At 44.0% G+C, this 16409-nt stretch overlaps 1 protein-coding gene across 1 annotated transcript in view; it reads right to left on the bottom strand.

The window, feature by feature from the left end:
- MAP4K2 (mitogen-activated protein kinase kinase kinase kinase 2) overlaps positions 1–16409 on the bottom strand; it is a 64578-nt gene that overhangs the window by 34097 nt on the left and 14072 nt on the right. The window contains exons 3-11 of the mRNA XM_032233944.1: positions 15530–15620; positions 14315–14379; positions 10245–10300; positions 5915–5962; positions 5769–5811; positions 4084–4156; positions 2924–3055; positions 827–889; positions 651–732 (exon numbers count right to left, since the gene is read on the bottom strand). Of these exons, the coding sequence (XP_032089835.1) occupies positions 651–732; positions 827–889; positions 2924–3055; positions 4084–4156; positions 5769–5811; positions 5915–5962; positions 10245–10300; positions 14315–14379; positions 15530–15620 (653 nt within the window). The remainder of the gene's footprint in view (positions 1–650; positions 733–826; positions 890–2923; positions 3056–4083; positions 4157–5768; positions 5812–5914; positions 5963–10244; positions 10301–14314; positions 14380–15529; positions 15621–16409) is intronic.

The following is a 16409-nucleotide window of genomic DNA, read 5'->3' as shown; positions in this document are numbered from 1 at the left end:
CGGCTCAGGGTTGACTCAGCCTTCCATCCTTCCGAGGTGGGTGAAATGAGGACCCGGATTGTTGTTGGGGGGCGATATATGCTGACTCTGTAAACCGCTTAGAGAGGGCTGAAAGCCCTATGAAGCGGTATATAAGTCTAACTGCTATTGCTATTGTCCTTAGATTACAACAGTTCATTTAGTGACCGTTCAAAGTGAAAATGGCACTTACGACCATTTTTTCGCACGACCTCTGCGGCGTCCCCACAAGGTGACATGATCAAAACTCACCTGCTTTGCAACCGACTCACATTTATGACGGTCCCCGGGGATCATGCGATCCCCTTTTGGTGACCTTCTGTCAAGCAATGGGGAAGCCAGATTCACTTAACAACCGTGTCGCTCACTTAACAACCGCGACGATTCGCTTCGCAACGAAAACGGGGCGAAAGCTGCCTAAGCAAGGTCTCGGTTATCAACATAAAGCTGCACACGGTGGTCGTAAGTCGAGGACTACTGGGGAAATAAAATGGCCGCTCACGAATCTTTCCAGCATCCCCAGTGAAGACGATGTGGTATTCCTTTCCTGCCTTGTTTCTAGGCAATTTTGATTTGGGAAGGGGAGCTGGAGGGTGGGATTAACTTTTGCCCACTCCCCAGGCCGGCATCACCTGTAAGAGTTTTTCTGCCACTGGTCGTTTTCTTGGGTTTTTGGTCAAGGAGAGTTTGAGGAAGTGGTGGAAATCAGGAGACCTGGGAGGACAAAACAGGAGCGCAAATGAAGAGAATAATTCCTAGTGCCCCAGGGAAAGAATTGTGTCTCTTACACACACCCCCACACACTCACCAACACGCCTTATCTTTTAGCTTGGGGGGCTGGAAGTTGCTCTTCGACATCAACATCAGAGCCCTGCAGGGCAAAACAAAACAGAGTTAAAACCAACTTTCTTTTTTCTCCTTCGTTTTAAAGCAGGGCTGTCCATATTTGGCAGGTTTAAGACTTGTGGACTTCAACTCCCAGAATTCAACTCAACTCTATTGCTGGCTGAGGAATTCTGGGAATTGAAGTAGAGTTGAATTGAATTCTGGGAGATGAAGTCCAGAACTCTTAAAACTGCCAAGATTGGCTGGCTGAGGAATTCTGGGAGTTGAAGTCTAGAAATCTTAAAGTGGCCAAGTTTGGCTCACTGAGGAATTCTGGGAGTTGAAGTCCACCAGTCTTAAACTTGCCAAGTTGGGAGACCCCTGTTTTAAAGAAACGGGAATAACTTCTCTGCGAAATTACTTGCCTCCCATTGGCTGATTCTAGGTGATGTCATGGAATGCTCAAACATTCTACCGAAATGAAAGGACCATTCACAAAAAATGCTCAATTGCTTTGTTTTCCTTCATCTTCTTCCTGTTGCAGGAAGTCCTTGACTTATGACCACGACCGAGCCCCAAATTTCCATTGCTAAGCGAGACAGTTATGTAACTTTTGCCCCGTTTGCTACTTTTCTCGCCACCATTGTTAAATGAATCCCTGCGGTCGCTAAGTGAGTAACACGGTTGTTAAGGGAATCTGGCTTCTTTGTTGAGTTTGCTTGGTCGCAAAAGAGGATCACAGGACCCCCTCCACCCCCGGGACACGGCGATCATGATAAATATGAACCAGTTGCCGTCCAAATTTTGATCACATGCCCATGGGGATGTGACAACGATTGGAAGTTTGAAAAATAGTAATAAGTGGCTTGTAACTCTAAATGGTCATTAAATGAATGGTTGAAAATTGAGGACTACCTGTGTTGAAGAGTGGCTGAGGCTGATGGGAGCTGGAGTCCCAACTGTTGGGAAGATGCCACGGCCAGCATTTTTGCAGACAAATTTGGGGCTTTGGTAATTCTTAAGCCAGAAACGGCTATGAAGGATGGTCAAATATAAAAAAACACACACATCAAAATGTTGTGTAGCTGGTTTTTCTAAGAAGATCAAACCAGTGGCATATTATTATTATTATTATTTGCTATTGTGGGTGGATTTAATCCTGCCTCTCCCCAAGGAGCCAAATTGATATGCTGATTTTTCAGTGATGGAAGCAAAAATGTGGGTTTTGCAGCCGTCACCAAAGAATTCTAGGATTTTGGAACCTGTAATTAGGAACTCAGAAATACACGCCTACCAAGACGGGTTATTTTAATCCTTTTTTTTAAACCAGAGGGACTGAAAAGGTAGTGCTTGCATTAAAGAATAGAATAAAATGGAATTAGAATAAAATAGAATTAGAATAGAGTAGAGTAGAACAGAACAGACTAAAATAAGAATAAAACAGAATTAGAATACAATAGAATAGAATTAGAACTAGAATAAGAATAAGAATAGAATTAGTATAAATGGAAGAATAGTAGAACAGAACAAGAATAGAATCAGAATAGAACTAGAATAAGAATAGAATTAGAGGGGAAATCAGGGCTGTGGCCAATTTTAATCAGCAATTAATCAGGAAGCTAAGACCAAATAACTTACAAAGTAAGGTTTAGTGAGACTCCAGATAAAACGTATTTATAACTTTTTAAATTCTGTTTTTTACTTATGAGATGTTAGAGTCGTGTATTTTAGATGGGTGGCCATAGAATTTTAATAATAAAAAAAAAGAAATAAAGAAATAATAAAGAAATCAAAGGAGAAGTAAAAATGAAGAGCAGTTTTAAGTGCTCTTCTTTTAAATGCTTAAAGCATTTTGGCTGGGGAATTCTGGGAATTATAGTCCACCCATCTTAAAGCATGCTGGCAGGGAATTCTGGGAGCTGAAGTCCATCCATCGTAAAGCATGCTGGCTTAGCAATTCTGACTTGTAGTCCACATATCTGAAAGTTGCTAACATTTCAAATCATTGTTTTAAATCTATGCCAGCCTCTACATCCAGCCTGGTCTTCCGTGCTCTCTCCAAGCTTTCTTTCACCCTTACCTCATGGGATGCAGGTCAAAGAGTGGTGGCTGCAGCTCGGCCAGTTCAATGGCGGTGATGCCCAGGGCCCAGATATCGCACAGGTGGTTGTATCCGCCTTTCTTCTCCACCGCGGCCACCTCTGGTGCCATCCTGGGAGAATCAGACAGAATGCAAAGTAAGAAGAGGAAGGGGATTCCCAAGCACATTCATTCTTTTGTTGTAATAAATCAACAAAGGCAATAACTTCCAAGAACTGGATTTAAGCACATAACAGAGTTGGAAGGGACATTGGAGGTCATCTAGTCCAACACCACCACCACCCCCGCCCAAACAGGAGACCCTACACTGTTTCTGACAGATGGCAGTCCAGGTTCTTCTTGAAAGCTTCCAGTTTTCATGCAACACAACAACATCGGCGGTGGGATTCAGCCGCTTCAGACCGGTGTGAGCGAACTAGATGTAAATTTTGCATCCGATTGTTGTAAGGATTGGCTGGCTCCACCAACCCCGCCCCGCCACTCCCAGGAGTCTCCATGCGGCCCGTTAATCATGCTGGGTAAGTACAAGGCCCTGGCAGAGCGCGTGGGAGGGCAGAAAAAGAGGCCTTCCGGAAGTACCGGAAGTCCTAAAAACCTGCCCTGCTTCCAACCTCCGGTGGGCCACCGGAGCCCGGGTGAGGCCATTTCCCCCACCAGGAGGCTCAGGGAAAGCCTCCAGAGACTGGGGAGGGTGAAAGCTCCCCCCGCCCCATTCCGTGGTGCAGGAGGCCGAGTAGGCCACGCCCAACCAGCAAGCGGGCAGAGAACTGGTTGCTAACATTTTTGAATCCCGCCGCTGGAAAACGTCCTATCTCTGCAGCAGAGAAGCCTAATCAATAAAACCAGCAATGGAGTCTGAAGGCGAACAAATAATCATTATCCCTCTCCCAACCACTGTGGCCCAAATTCTATTCGCTCCGTTACGCCATGCCAATTTTCAACCCTCTGCCTTTTTTCCCCACTTGTTTCCCTTTTTAACCAGACGACTCCATTCTGGATGAATGAATTGAATGAATTGGGATTTTCAGGACCGCCAAGTTTAAGACTTGCTCATTCTTCCGCGGGACACATACACAGCGTCGACCTCGCAATAGCAGTGCGGCGGGGCAGGTGGTAAAGTAGCAAACACAAGGTTTTTACCAATAGGGCGTTCCGATGAACGATTTTCGCTTGGCCACCGAAGCGGTCAATTCTGCCGAGACCCCAAAGTCAGCTGTGAAGGAGAGAAGGAGGAACAATAGCTGGAATAAGTGGTGCAGTTATGCAAAAGATGGGAATTGTAGTCCAATTTTAACGTCTAGTCTAGTCCAGTCTAGTCTAATTCTATTTTTATTCTAATTCTAATTCTATTCTTATTCTAATTCTATTTTTATTCTAATTCTATTTTTATTCTAATTCTATTTTATTCTATTTTAATTCTTATTCTAGTTCTATTCTAATTCTATTCTATTTTATTCTAATTCTATTCTTGTTCTGTTCTACTATTCTTCCATTTATACTAATTCTATTCTTATTCTAATTCTAGTTCTATTCTAATTCTATTCTAATTCTATTTTATTCTTATTCTAGTCTGTTCTGTTCTACTCTATTCTAATTCCATTTTATTCTGTTCTTATTCTAGTCTGTTCTGTTCTACTATATTCTAATTCCATTTTATTCTATTCTTATTCTAGTCTGTTCTATTCTAGTCTAATTCCATTTTATTCTTCCATTTTATTCTATTCTTATTCTAGACTGTTCTGTTCTACTATATTCTAATTCCATTTTATTCTATTCTTATTCTAGTCTGTTCTGTTCTGTTCTACTCTATTCGAATTTCATTTTATTCTAATTCTATTTTATTCTAATTCTATTACTCTAATTCTATTCTCATTGTTATTCTAATTCTATTCTAATTCTATTCTGTTCTGTTTTACTATATTCTAATTCCATTTTATTCTAATTCTGTTCTAATTCTAGTTCTATTCTAATTCTATTATTCTGTTCTGTTCTGTTCTACTATATTCTAATTCCATTTTATTCTAATTCTATTCTTATTCTAGTTCTATTCTTATTATATTATATTCTAATTCCGTTTTATTCCAATTCTATTCTTATTCTATTCTGTTCTTCTCTATTCTAATTCTACTCTATTCTAATTCTATTTTATTCTAATTCTATTCTTATCCTTAGCCATATTTTCTTGTGGATCTCAGGCCTGCCAATTCTATTCTTAACTGTTCTTAAGTGAATCTGGCTTCCCCATTGACCTTGCCTGTCGGAAGTTCGCGTGACCTCAGGACATTGCAACCGCCATAAGTACCAGTCAGTGGCCAAGTGCCTGAATTTTGATCACATGACTATGAGGATGCTGCCAGTCAGAACACACTTAAAAGTCACAAGTGACTTTTTTTTCAGGGAGATAGGTTGTAACTTTGAATGGTCACTAAAAGAAGGCTGTGTTAAGCCGAGGACTTCCCGTAGGCTCAACCATCAATCCCAGCCAGGATAACTCAAACTCGGACGTCTCTGTTGGGCCGCGCGCGAGATCAAAGCTCATGCGTGGAAGGCCGAGCACATGCGTTGACATTTGCGCGCCCACATTTCCGAACTGGTAGGGAAAGTAAGGGAATACCACCCCTGGATGGAAAGTGTGTCAAAAAATTCAAGATGGTGGCCGCGGCCATGCAGCCGGAAGCCCCGCCCTCTTTTAACGAACAATCTGTGCTAAGAAGGAGGCGGGATTTCCACTGCAAGGCCCCGTCCACCATCTTGACTTTTTTTGACCTGCTCTGCGGACAAACCCAGATGCTGAACGGGAAGGGAAACCCCGAGGAGGAACTGACCCAATTTGACGTCGCCGGTGGTCGTCAGCAGGATGTTGGCCCCCTGAAGGAGAGAAGAAAGAGAGTTCAGAAAGGTTTGGCAGCCATTTTGGGGAAGACTCTGCCCGTCTCCCACTCGGAGCCCCCCAAAAACTACTCTGTCTCACCTTAATATCTCGGTGCATTTTCCCTTTGGTGTGCAAGTGGTGAAGTCCCTAAAAGGAAAACAGAGATAAACGTCAACAATTCTGACAGCTTGTCAGAGAGACACAGTGACTCAACCAGGTTTGCATGATGGATTAACTTATCATGGTGAACCCTGATTGGTTACGGAGACTATTTCTCACATTAAGAGAGGGGAACTTCAACTCCCAGAATTCCCCAGCCAGCATGGGAGTTGAAGTCAACTCATCTTAAAGCATGTTGACTGGGGAATTCTGGGAGTTGAAGTCCCTCCATCTTAAAGCATGCTGGCTAGGGGATTCTGGGAGTTCAAATCCCTCCATTGTAAAGCATGTTGACTAGGGAATGCTGGGAGTTGAAGTCCCTCCATCTTAAAGCATACTGGCTGGGGGATTCTGGGAGTTCAAATCCCTCCATCTTAAAGCATGTTGGCCGGGGAATTCTGGGAGTTGAAGTCCCTCCATCTTAAAGCATGCTGGCTGGGGAATTCTGGGAGTTCAAATCCCTCCATCTTAAAGCATGTTGACTGGGGAATTCTGGGAGTTGAAATCCATCCATCTTAAAGCATGTTGACTGGGGAATTCTGGGAGTTGAAGTCCCTCCATCTTAAAGCATGTTGACTGGGGAATTCTGGGAGTTCAAATCCCTCCATCTTAAAGCATGTTGACTGGGGAATTCTGGGAGTTGAAATCCCTCCACCTTAAAGCATGTTGACTGGGGAATTCTGGGAGTTCAAATCCCTCCATCTTAAAGCATGTTGACTGGGGAATTCTGGGAGTTGAAATCCATCCATCTTAAAGCATGTTGACTGGGGGATTCTGGGAGTTCAAATCCATCCATCTTAAAGCATGTTGACTGGGGAATTCTGGGAGTAGAAGTCCACCCATCTTAAAGCATGTTGGCTGGGGAATTCTGGGAGTAGAAGTCCACCCATCTTAAAGCATGCTGACAAAGGAATTATGGCAGTTGAAGCCCACCCATTCTAGGTTTGCCCAGGTGGAAAAACACTGCCCTATATTTTGCTTCTATAGTCCTCTGCAATGCAGCCAGACAATCTATGTTGTGTCATGTTTCATTTACTGCAACTCAAAAGGAAGGAAATTTGCTGAGGTGGAAAAATGAGGAGAGAACAATCCTAAGGAGAAATCAAAATAATTTAGGAGCCCAGAGCAATTCTACATCCGGAAGATTTAGGTCAGAGGAAGGAGGAAAAAAAGGAGAGGTAATTAAAGTTGGTAGAATTATTTCTGGCATGGAGAAACAGATATATTTTCCCCTCTAATACAATTTGTATTTATAATACAAATAAAGTTACTGTTAAGATTCAAAAGAAATTTTTAAAAATCTACATACAGATAGTCCTCAAGTTACATACGAGCCCAAAATTTCTGCTGCTAAGTGAGATATTTGTTAAGTTTCCCTATTCTACGACATTTCTTTCCACAGTTGTTAAATCAAACACCGCTGTTGTTTAGTTAGTAACATCGTTGTTAAGTGAATCTGACTTCCCCATCAACTTTGTTGGCAAAAGGGGATTGCGTGACCCTGGGGCACTGCAATCGTCATAAATGTGAGTCATTTGCCAAGAATCTGAATTTTGATCATGGGACTGCAGGGAATGCTTCAATGGTCATAAGTTTGAGGACCAAACATGTCAATTTTTTCACTGCTGTTGAAACTTCAATCAACACTAAACAAATGGTTGTAAGTTGAGGAATACTTGTATCACGTGTCTCCCCATTTATATTTCCTTCCAAACCAGAAATCACGTCTCTGTGGTCATGTGGCGGGTATGACTCAACGCCGAAGGAGCACGGAATGCTGTTCCCTTCCCACCAAAGGTGGTTCCTATTTTTCTACATGCATTTTTTTACGTCCTTTCGAACTGCTAGGTTGGTGGAAGCTGGGGCAAGTCACGGGAGCTCACTCCATTACGCGGCGCTAGGGACTCGAACCGCCGAACTGTCAACCTTTCTGATCGACAAGCTCAGCATCTTAGCCATTGAGCCACCTAATATTAAGTTAAGAGTAGACAAATAATGAATAGGAGTGCAAATTTTAATTGTTATTGCACAAGACATTTATATCCAGACGACACACTGTTCAATGGAAGACGGATTGTTTGTATTAAACTAAAATAATTTTTTAAAATAAATAAGAACTTTCAGAATGCCTCAGACAGAATTCCGGGAGTTGAAGTCCGTAAGCCTAAAACTTGCCAAATTTGGAGACCGCAATTCGGCTTCTTGCAGGCTCCAACAGGTATGTGCACATGATTGAATGCACAAACACCCCACAGAGCCAACAACCCATATTTTAGCCCTGTACTCATAGCTCTGCCTCTGCTACAGGAAGGCAGGAAAGGAACAGGATACACAATGGACCAACACAATTTCCTTTCCAAGGTGCACAGCGCTGAGATCCCTTTGCTATTTGACAGGGTCAGAAAGAGAAACCCATCAGCTGTTTTGAGCCTAGCCACGAAAACATCCTCTTAAAACTCAACAAACACAGCTGCCCCCCACAAGAAGACTGGAGACTGGATAGGAAAAGAATGGGAGACCACCAGGAAATTGCGCGCACAACTGGGAAACCGGGAAAACACCTTGCAATTATAATTACAACTGCGTGTAGTTCCCAACTTACGACAATAATGGAGCCCTACATTTCTGTTGCTAAGCAAGGCAGCTGTTCAATGAGGAATGCCCCGTTTTATGACCTTGCTTGCCATATTTGTAAAGTTGCAGTTGTTGAGTGAGTGACACAGCTGTTAAGGGAACTTGGCTCCCCCAATTACTCTGCTTGTGGGAATAGCAATAGCAATAGCAATTAGACTTATATACAGCTTCATAGGGCTTCCAGCCCTCTCTAAGCGGTTTACAGAGTCAGCATATCGCCCTCACAGTCTGGGTCCTCATTTCACCCACCTCGGAAGGATGGAAGGCTGAGTCAACCTTGAGCCGGTGAGATTTGAACTGCTGAACTGCAGATAACAGTCAGCTGAAGTGGCCTGCAGTACTGCACCCTAATCACTGCGCCACCTCGGTCACAAAAAGGGAACAGGAGACCCCGGAGTACAGCAATTGTCATACATATGAATCCGATGCCAAACAGCCGAATTTTGATAATGTGACCATTGCTGGAACTGGGTAGGTCTAGTTTAATGAAAAGAAGGACTAGGGGAGACTTGATAGCAGCCTTCCAATATCTCAGGGGTTGCCCCAAAGAAGAGGGAGTCAAGCTATTCTCCAAAGCACCTGAGGGCAGGACGAGAAGCAATGGGTGGAAACTAATCCAGGAGAGAAGCAACTTAGAACTAAGGAGGAATTTCCTGACAGTGAGAACAATTAATCAGTGAAACAACTTGCCTCCACAAGTTGTTTTTCTGACCCAGGCGTCCTTAAAAAGCAAGAAGCAGAATCTTGGTCCTTGCAAAACCTGTTTTATTTAAAAGACTGTGAATTCCTTTCATTCCCAGCCAGCAAGGCTTGGCAAATAGTCTTTCAGAGGAATGTTTATCCACACGAACCTTATCTCGCTCGGAGAGCTGCCAGATAATTTAGTTTCCAAACGCAGGGCAAGGCAACCCTTGGCACAGAGTCTCTTATAGTCACAAACAGAACTTTCCGCTCTTGAAACGACCGAAGGGACGGATTGTTTCCTGCAAAAGCCCCCTCCCCATTCGCTCCTCTTTTGTCTCCTCTGGGAGGGGCCAATCACCTCCAAGGTGTGGCTTTACTCCCAACTTGACCCTGCTTTCTGAGCTGTTCTTGCCTTCTGGCTTCTCTGCGCATGTGCACACTGGGAACAGGCTCCAGCTGTTCCTCTGCCTCACTGCTGTCTAACTCCCTCTCTGCCTCCGACCGAGAGCCCTCGACTGAGCTTTCCTCAGCCCCCAGGACTGGCCCATGTTCCTCCCCAGCCTCCTCACTCTCCGACTCTGCTGCCAGCTCCACTGGCCATCGGCAGGCCACAACAGATCTGAATGCTCCAACACTGGAAGTTTTTAAGAAGAGATTGGACAACCATTTGTCTGAAGTGGTGTAGGGTTTCCTGCCTGAGCAAGGGGTTGGACTAGAAGACCTCCAAGGTCCCTTCCAACTCTGGTTATTCTATAAGGAGTGATTCTATAAGCAGTGGGATGATCCAACAGTCATATACGTACAAACTGGACTGGTCACTTTTCCCAGTGCTGTCGTAACTTCAATCCCTAAATAAATGGACGTAAGGTGAGGACTACCTATATATCAGTCCCGGAACTCAATACTGTATACTTTTCCTGGGCAGCAAAAGTGACCCCACCTACACACTCACCTGGAGGGTTTCTCTGCAGACATAGGCAATCTGTTTTTCGGATAGAGGCCCTGTACCTGAAAAAAAAAAGAGGAAAAAAATGGAATTATCTTAGAACATAGAGCTTAGAATAACAGAGTTTGAAGGGACCTTGGAGGTCTTCTAGTCCAACCCCCTGCTCGAGCAGGAGAGCCTCTACCATTTCAGACAAATGGTTCCCCAGTCTCTTTTTGAAAGCCTCCAGTGATGGAGATCCCACAACTTCTAGTGGGAAGCAGTTCCACCGGTTAATCGTTCTAACTGCCAGGACGTTTCTCCTTAGTTCCAGGTTGCTTCTCTCCTCGGTTAGTTTCCATCTGTTGTTTCTTGGTCCTGCCTTTTGGTGCTTTGGAAAATAAATAACCCCCTTATCTTTATAGGAGCCCCTCAAGTTTTGGAAGACTGCTATTATGTCCCCACTAGTCCTTCTGTTCATTAAACTAGACATACCCAGTTCCTGCAACTGTTCTTTGTATGTTTTAACAACCCCCCGTCCACTAATCCTCTTTGTTGCTCTTCTCTGCACTTTTTCCAGAGTCTCAACACCTTTTTTACATCGTGGCGACCAAAACTGGATGCCACATTCCAAGTGTGACAATAGCAATAGCAGTTAGACTTATATACCGCTTCATAGGGCTTTCAGCCCTCTCTAAGCGGTTTACAGAGTCAGCATATTGCCCCCAACAGTCTGGGTGCTCATTTCACCCACCTCGGAAGGATGGAAGACTGAGTCAACCTTGAGCCCAGTGAGATTTGAACCGTCGAACCGCAGATAACAGTCAGCTGAAGTAGCCTGCAGTGCTGCACTCTACCCACTGCGCCACCTCGGCTCTTACCAAGGCCTTATAAAGTGATATTAACCCTTCACGTGGATCTTGATTCTATCCCTTTGTTAATAACTATTAATCTTGGGTTTCAGCATCTACTGGCCATTCACCACCCAAAAGGCAAGTTTGCATCTTTCCATTATTTTGGGATTAAACTGCACATGATAAAATTCCGAGAGTCTCCGCAAAACTTTCCCCCACAGAAACAAAGAGGGCATTAATTCACGGAGGAAGGCCCCATATTAATCACCTTTAATCCACTCTAATCGTTTTAATTCGCAGCAGCGCAAGTGGCGCTCTGGTTTAAATTCTGTATGGGGGCCAACGCCGCGCTGTTTCTACTCCTCTCCGCCATGCAGCCATCACTTCCTTTTCTAACTCCCCAACCCCCCCGCTGCAAATTTGAACCCCCTCCTGGCACACAAGGCACCGAGATCAAAAAAAAGGGAAGTAGAATTTTCCAAAAGAGAAGTAGACAAGGCTGGATCAAGGTTTGTTTCTGTCAGCTGCGAGGGGGAAGGGAAATAGATGGCCAAGCAAAAGGATTTAATCTTCCATTTGCAATGTCAGTTTTCTTTCCATTGTGCCCAATTCTCAGAGGCTGCCTGGATATACCTGGCTTATAGAATATGCATTTGTTCTGACCGAGGCTTCCCAAGAGCATGAAGCAAACTCCTGGTCCCGACAAAAACCCCTTTTATTAATTTCCTGTGAATTCTGCTCATTCACCTCCAGCAAAGTCTTTCGAGGGAGGATTTACGGTCACAGACCTTATCTGGCTTGGAGAGCTGCCAGGCTGATATCTGAAGAACTTGGCCAGGAGTCTCGGAGAGTCACGAACCAATGAAGCGAACTAATTGTCTCTCCTGCAAACTCCACTCCCCTTTCGCTCCTCTTTCATTTCCTCTGGGAGGGGCCATTCATCGTTCACCTGTGGCCTTCCTCCCAAGTCGTCCCTTGTTCCTTAGCCGTTCCCTTCGTCTGGCCACTCTGTGCATGCGCACACTGGGAACAGGCTGGGGATGCTGTAAGAGTCATACAGCGGCAGCAAGACTGTTGGTGGCGCAATACTGGAAGAAGGAAGATTTGCCTACTATTCAAGAATGGACATTAAAAGTAACAAACTTAGCAGAGATGGCTAAAATATCAGCATATCTTAAGGATCATTCAGATGAGAAATATAAACTGGAGTGGAGAAGATGGATTGATTATATTCAAAATAAATACGGGACTAAGAAATTCCAGATAGCTTATGACTGAAAAAGCAAGGAATGAAATAATTTGTTTAGAGTTTGCTTAACAAAAGAGGAGTTAAAGCACAAATGAAAGATGATGCTAAGTTTCTTTTAGAATATGATTGTTAAAGATGTACACCCTGTATTTGCTCTGGGAAGTCGGGGGGGGGGAAGGTTGGGGGGGAAGGTGAGAGCTAAATATTTGTAAAAGCTTTTTAAAATTTTCCATATAAAAAAGAGTCGTAAGTATGAAAAACTGTCATTTTTTTCAGCGTCGCCGTAACGTGAAACAGTCACTAAATGAACTGTTGCAACTCAAGGACTGCCTGTAAAACACTTGGATTCGTAGAGCAAAGCAAAAAAACAAATCTCCTTTATCACACCCACGCATTTTTCAGGTGTAAATTCTTGGCTTTCCATTTAAAAAGGAATTCTGGATGCAAGTTAGTTATTGGCATAATCCCTTCTACCACACAGAACATGTTGACCTCCAGCCTGCCCGGAGGCTGTGGATGATGGGAACCAGAGCCCCACCTTTCCAGAGAACAGCTGGGTAAAGGAATGTGGTCCCACCCAAGGCAAGCTGGCGATTTACTCAAGGGATAAAGCTAGCAACATCTGTATGCAAAAGTTGTTTTATCCATAAGCTAGAATTCTTCTGCTAAAAAAAATGAATTAAAAAAGTAATATTTGAAATTTGAGGCAGAGAGAGAGAGCTACACTGCTCTTACGGCAAAACCACCCTGGAATAATATCTTAGAATTTAGAACTTAAAACAACAGAGTTGGAAGGGACCTTGGAGGTCTTCTAGTCTAACCCCCTGCTTAGACAGGAAACCCTACACCACTTCAGACAAATGGTTGCTCAGTCTCTTCTTAAAAACTTCCAGTGTTGGAGCATTTACAACTTCTGGTGGCAAGCAGTCCCACTGGTTAATCATTCTCACTGTCAAGAAGTTTCTCCTCAATTCCAGCTTGCTTCTCTCCTGGATTAGTTTCATTTCTTGTTTCTTGTGTTGCCGTTTGGGGCTTTGGAAAAAGAGGAGTGAAAGGGAGTTTGCAGGAGACCATTAGTTCGCTTAATCGGTTCGTGACTCTCCGAGACTCATGGCCAAGTTTTGCAGATACCGGCCTGGCAGCTCTCCAAGCCAGATAAGGTCTGTGACTGTAAATCCTTCCAAGCCAGATAAGGTCTGTGACTGTAAATCCTCCCAAGCCAGATAAGGTCTGTGACTGTAAATCCTCCCTTGAAAGGCTTTGCTGGATGGGAATGAGCAGAATTCACAGTCAATTAATAAATTGGGTTTTTGTCGGGACAAGGAGTTTGCTTCAGGGCCCCTCCCAGAGGGAATAAAAGAGGAGCGACAGGGGAGTGGAGTTTGCAGGAGACCATTAATTCGTTTCATTGGTTGGTGACTCTCCGAGACTCCTGGCAAAGTTTTGCAGATCTCAGCCTGGCAGCTCTCCAAGCCAGATAAGGTCTGTGACTGTAAATCCTCCCTCGAAAGACTTTGCTGGATGTGAAGTAGCAGAATTCACTGTCAATTAATAAAAGGGGTTTTTATCGGGACAAGAAGGAGTTTGTTTCATGCTCTTGGGAAGCCTCAGTCAGAACAGATACAGCCTTGAGAAAGGTATGCGTGGAATATGCTTCTGGTTGTAACTATTGTGCTGCTCGATCAGTCCCCCCCCCCCCGGTGCCTATGACAACTTGAGAGCAAGCCAGGGACGCTTGGAGAGTTGACACTGTGGTCGTAAGTTGAGGACTACCAGTATTACAGTTTCAGAAAAAGCCAGCCACCTCGGGATTAACATAGCAGGTTTCTGCCTGCAAATTATGCTGGAATGTAGGTAGGAATGTAAGCTGCCCACACCATCTCCACCATCTCTACAATAAGTTGTTAGCTATAATCCACTTAGAAATGGATCCTAAAGGAACACCCAATAATACTTCCCTCCCTCCCTCCCTCCAACAAGAGGCAGAAACTCACTGTGATAAATCTCCTGCAAGGACCCTCCTCCACAGTATTCCATGCAAATCCACAGCCGATCATTCCTAAACTCCGGAAATAACAGGAAATGTGTAACAGAGAAGTGGGTATATATATATATACATACATACATACATAATTATTTGGGGAAGCAAAAGCTTTGCTGGCTGGGTGAGATGCAATCCCCAAATCAATCTTTCTAAATCTTGGCGGCTTGAAGATGTGTGGACTTCAACTCCCAGAATTCCCATGCTGACAGAGGAATTCTGGGAGTTGAAGTCCACCCATCTTAAAGGACGCTGGCTGGGGAATTCTGGGAGTCAAAATCCAGCCATCTTTTTTTTAAAAATCAATTTCATATATACATTCACAATTATATGATCTCATAACTGTTATTAATAATATGTATTTATAACAATTTTTCCTACTGTTGACAATATACTTGAAGATTGCTTTTTTAACCTCCCATAGATCCATCTTATCTTACAACGGTCCTACTTCTTCTTCCCTCCCTCCCTCTTTCCTTCCCTCGTTTCTTCTCTCCTACTCCCCTTCCTTCCCTCCCTCCTTCCCTCCTTCCTTCCTTCCCTCCTTTCTTTTCTCCTTCTCTCCTTCCTTTCCCCCTTCCTTTCCTCCTTCCTTCCCCCCTTCCTTCTCTCCTACATTCCCTCCTTCCTTCTCTCCTTCTCTCCTTCCTTCCCTCCAGCCATCTTAAAGCATACTGGATGGGGAATTCTGGGAGTTGAAGTCCACCCTTCTTAAAGCATACTGGATGGGGACAAGCACAGTACACAAAATTGTCTGCTACAACATCTTACCTGTCAACGAGTTCTTCAGCATCAACCACAATAACACACGGACAAACAATCGATACAAACTCAAGGTAAACCGCTCCAAACTCAATTGCAGAAAATGCGACTTTAGCAACAGAGAGATCAACGCCTGGAATGCTCTACCTGACTCCGTTGTTACATCCTCAAACCCCCCACAGCTTCAACCTCAAACTGTCCACCCTGGACCTCACCCCATTCCTAAAAGGCAGCCTACCTTCCGTCCCTATCCTACTGTCCCCATTTATTTGTACCCATTTCCTTTATTCATGCCCACGTTTATAGTTATATCTCTTATCTCATACATATCTGACAAACCCAAAGAATAAATAAAAATAAATAAATAAACAGGTTCCCGTTGTGTTGTTCCAGAGGAGTTCTCTACCTGAGGTAGCTTCCAAAATACATCACAACATTGTGATGGCGACAATCCCTGAGCGTAGTGATTTCTTGCTGAATGGATCCGATGTCATCTCCTACGATGGGAGATCCAAGGGAGAAAACATGTCAGCCTCTTGCTTGGGAGGGTCTGCTTTCAAACTAGGTCACCCCTGACAGAACAGCAGGGTCCTACGTTCGAGGGACCTTGGAGGGTCATCTAGCCCAACTCCTGGCTCAAGCAGGAAACTCTACACCAGGGATGGTGAACCTTTTCAGCACCAAGGGCCCAAACCAGAATGTGCGTGCATGTCTGTGCATGTGTAGGAGTACCGAAGACCAGCTGGTCAGCACATGCATGCCTGCTTCTATGGGCATTTTCGGGCTGTTTTGGGGGCCATTTTCAGGTCATTTTTTGGACTGAAAACAACCCGGAAAATGGCCCAAAAACTGCTGGAAAACTGTCTGGTTTTTGGCTGTTTTCAGGCCATTTTCTGGCACTCCGCAACGTCCAGCTGGCTGGCGCGCATGCCCACAGAGAGGACTCTGCCATAGGTTCCCCATCACGGCCCTATACCATTCCTGTCTGTCTGTCTGTCTATATCTATCTATCTATCTATCTAGCTAGCTAGCTAGCTAGCTAGCTAGCTATCTAGCTATCATCTATCACTCTCTATCTCTCTCTATCTATACCTCTCTATCTATTTATATCTCTATCTATCTCTATCTATCTATTTATATCTATTATCTATCTATCTATCTATCTATCTATCTATCTATCTATCTATCTATCTATCTATCTATATCTCTATCTATACAGCTATCTCTACCTATCTACCTATCTATCATCTATCTATCTATCATCTCTCTCTCTCTCTCTCTGTCTG

This window comes from Thamnophis elegans, chromosome 17, assembly GCF_009769535.1.
Source record: "Thamnophis elegans isolate rThaEle1 chromosome 17, rThaEle1.pri, whole genome shotgun sequence".
Lineage (NCBI taxonomy): Eukaryota > Metazoa > Chordata > Lepidosauria > Squamata > Colubridae > Thamnophis > Thamnophis elegans.
The sequence above is the reverse complement of the archived record's forward strand: the minus strand, read 5'-3'. Positions and strand labels throughout refer to the sequence as shown.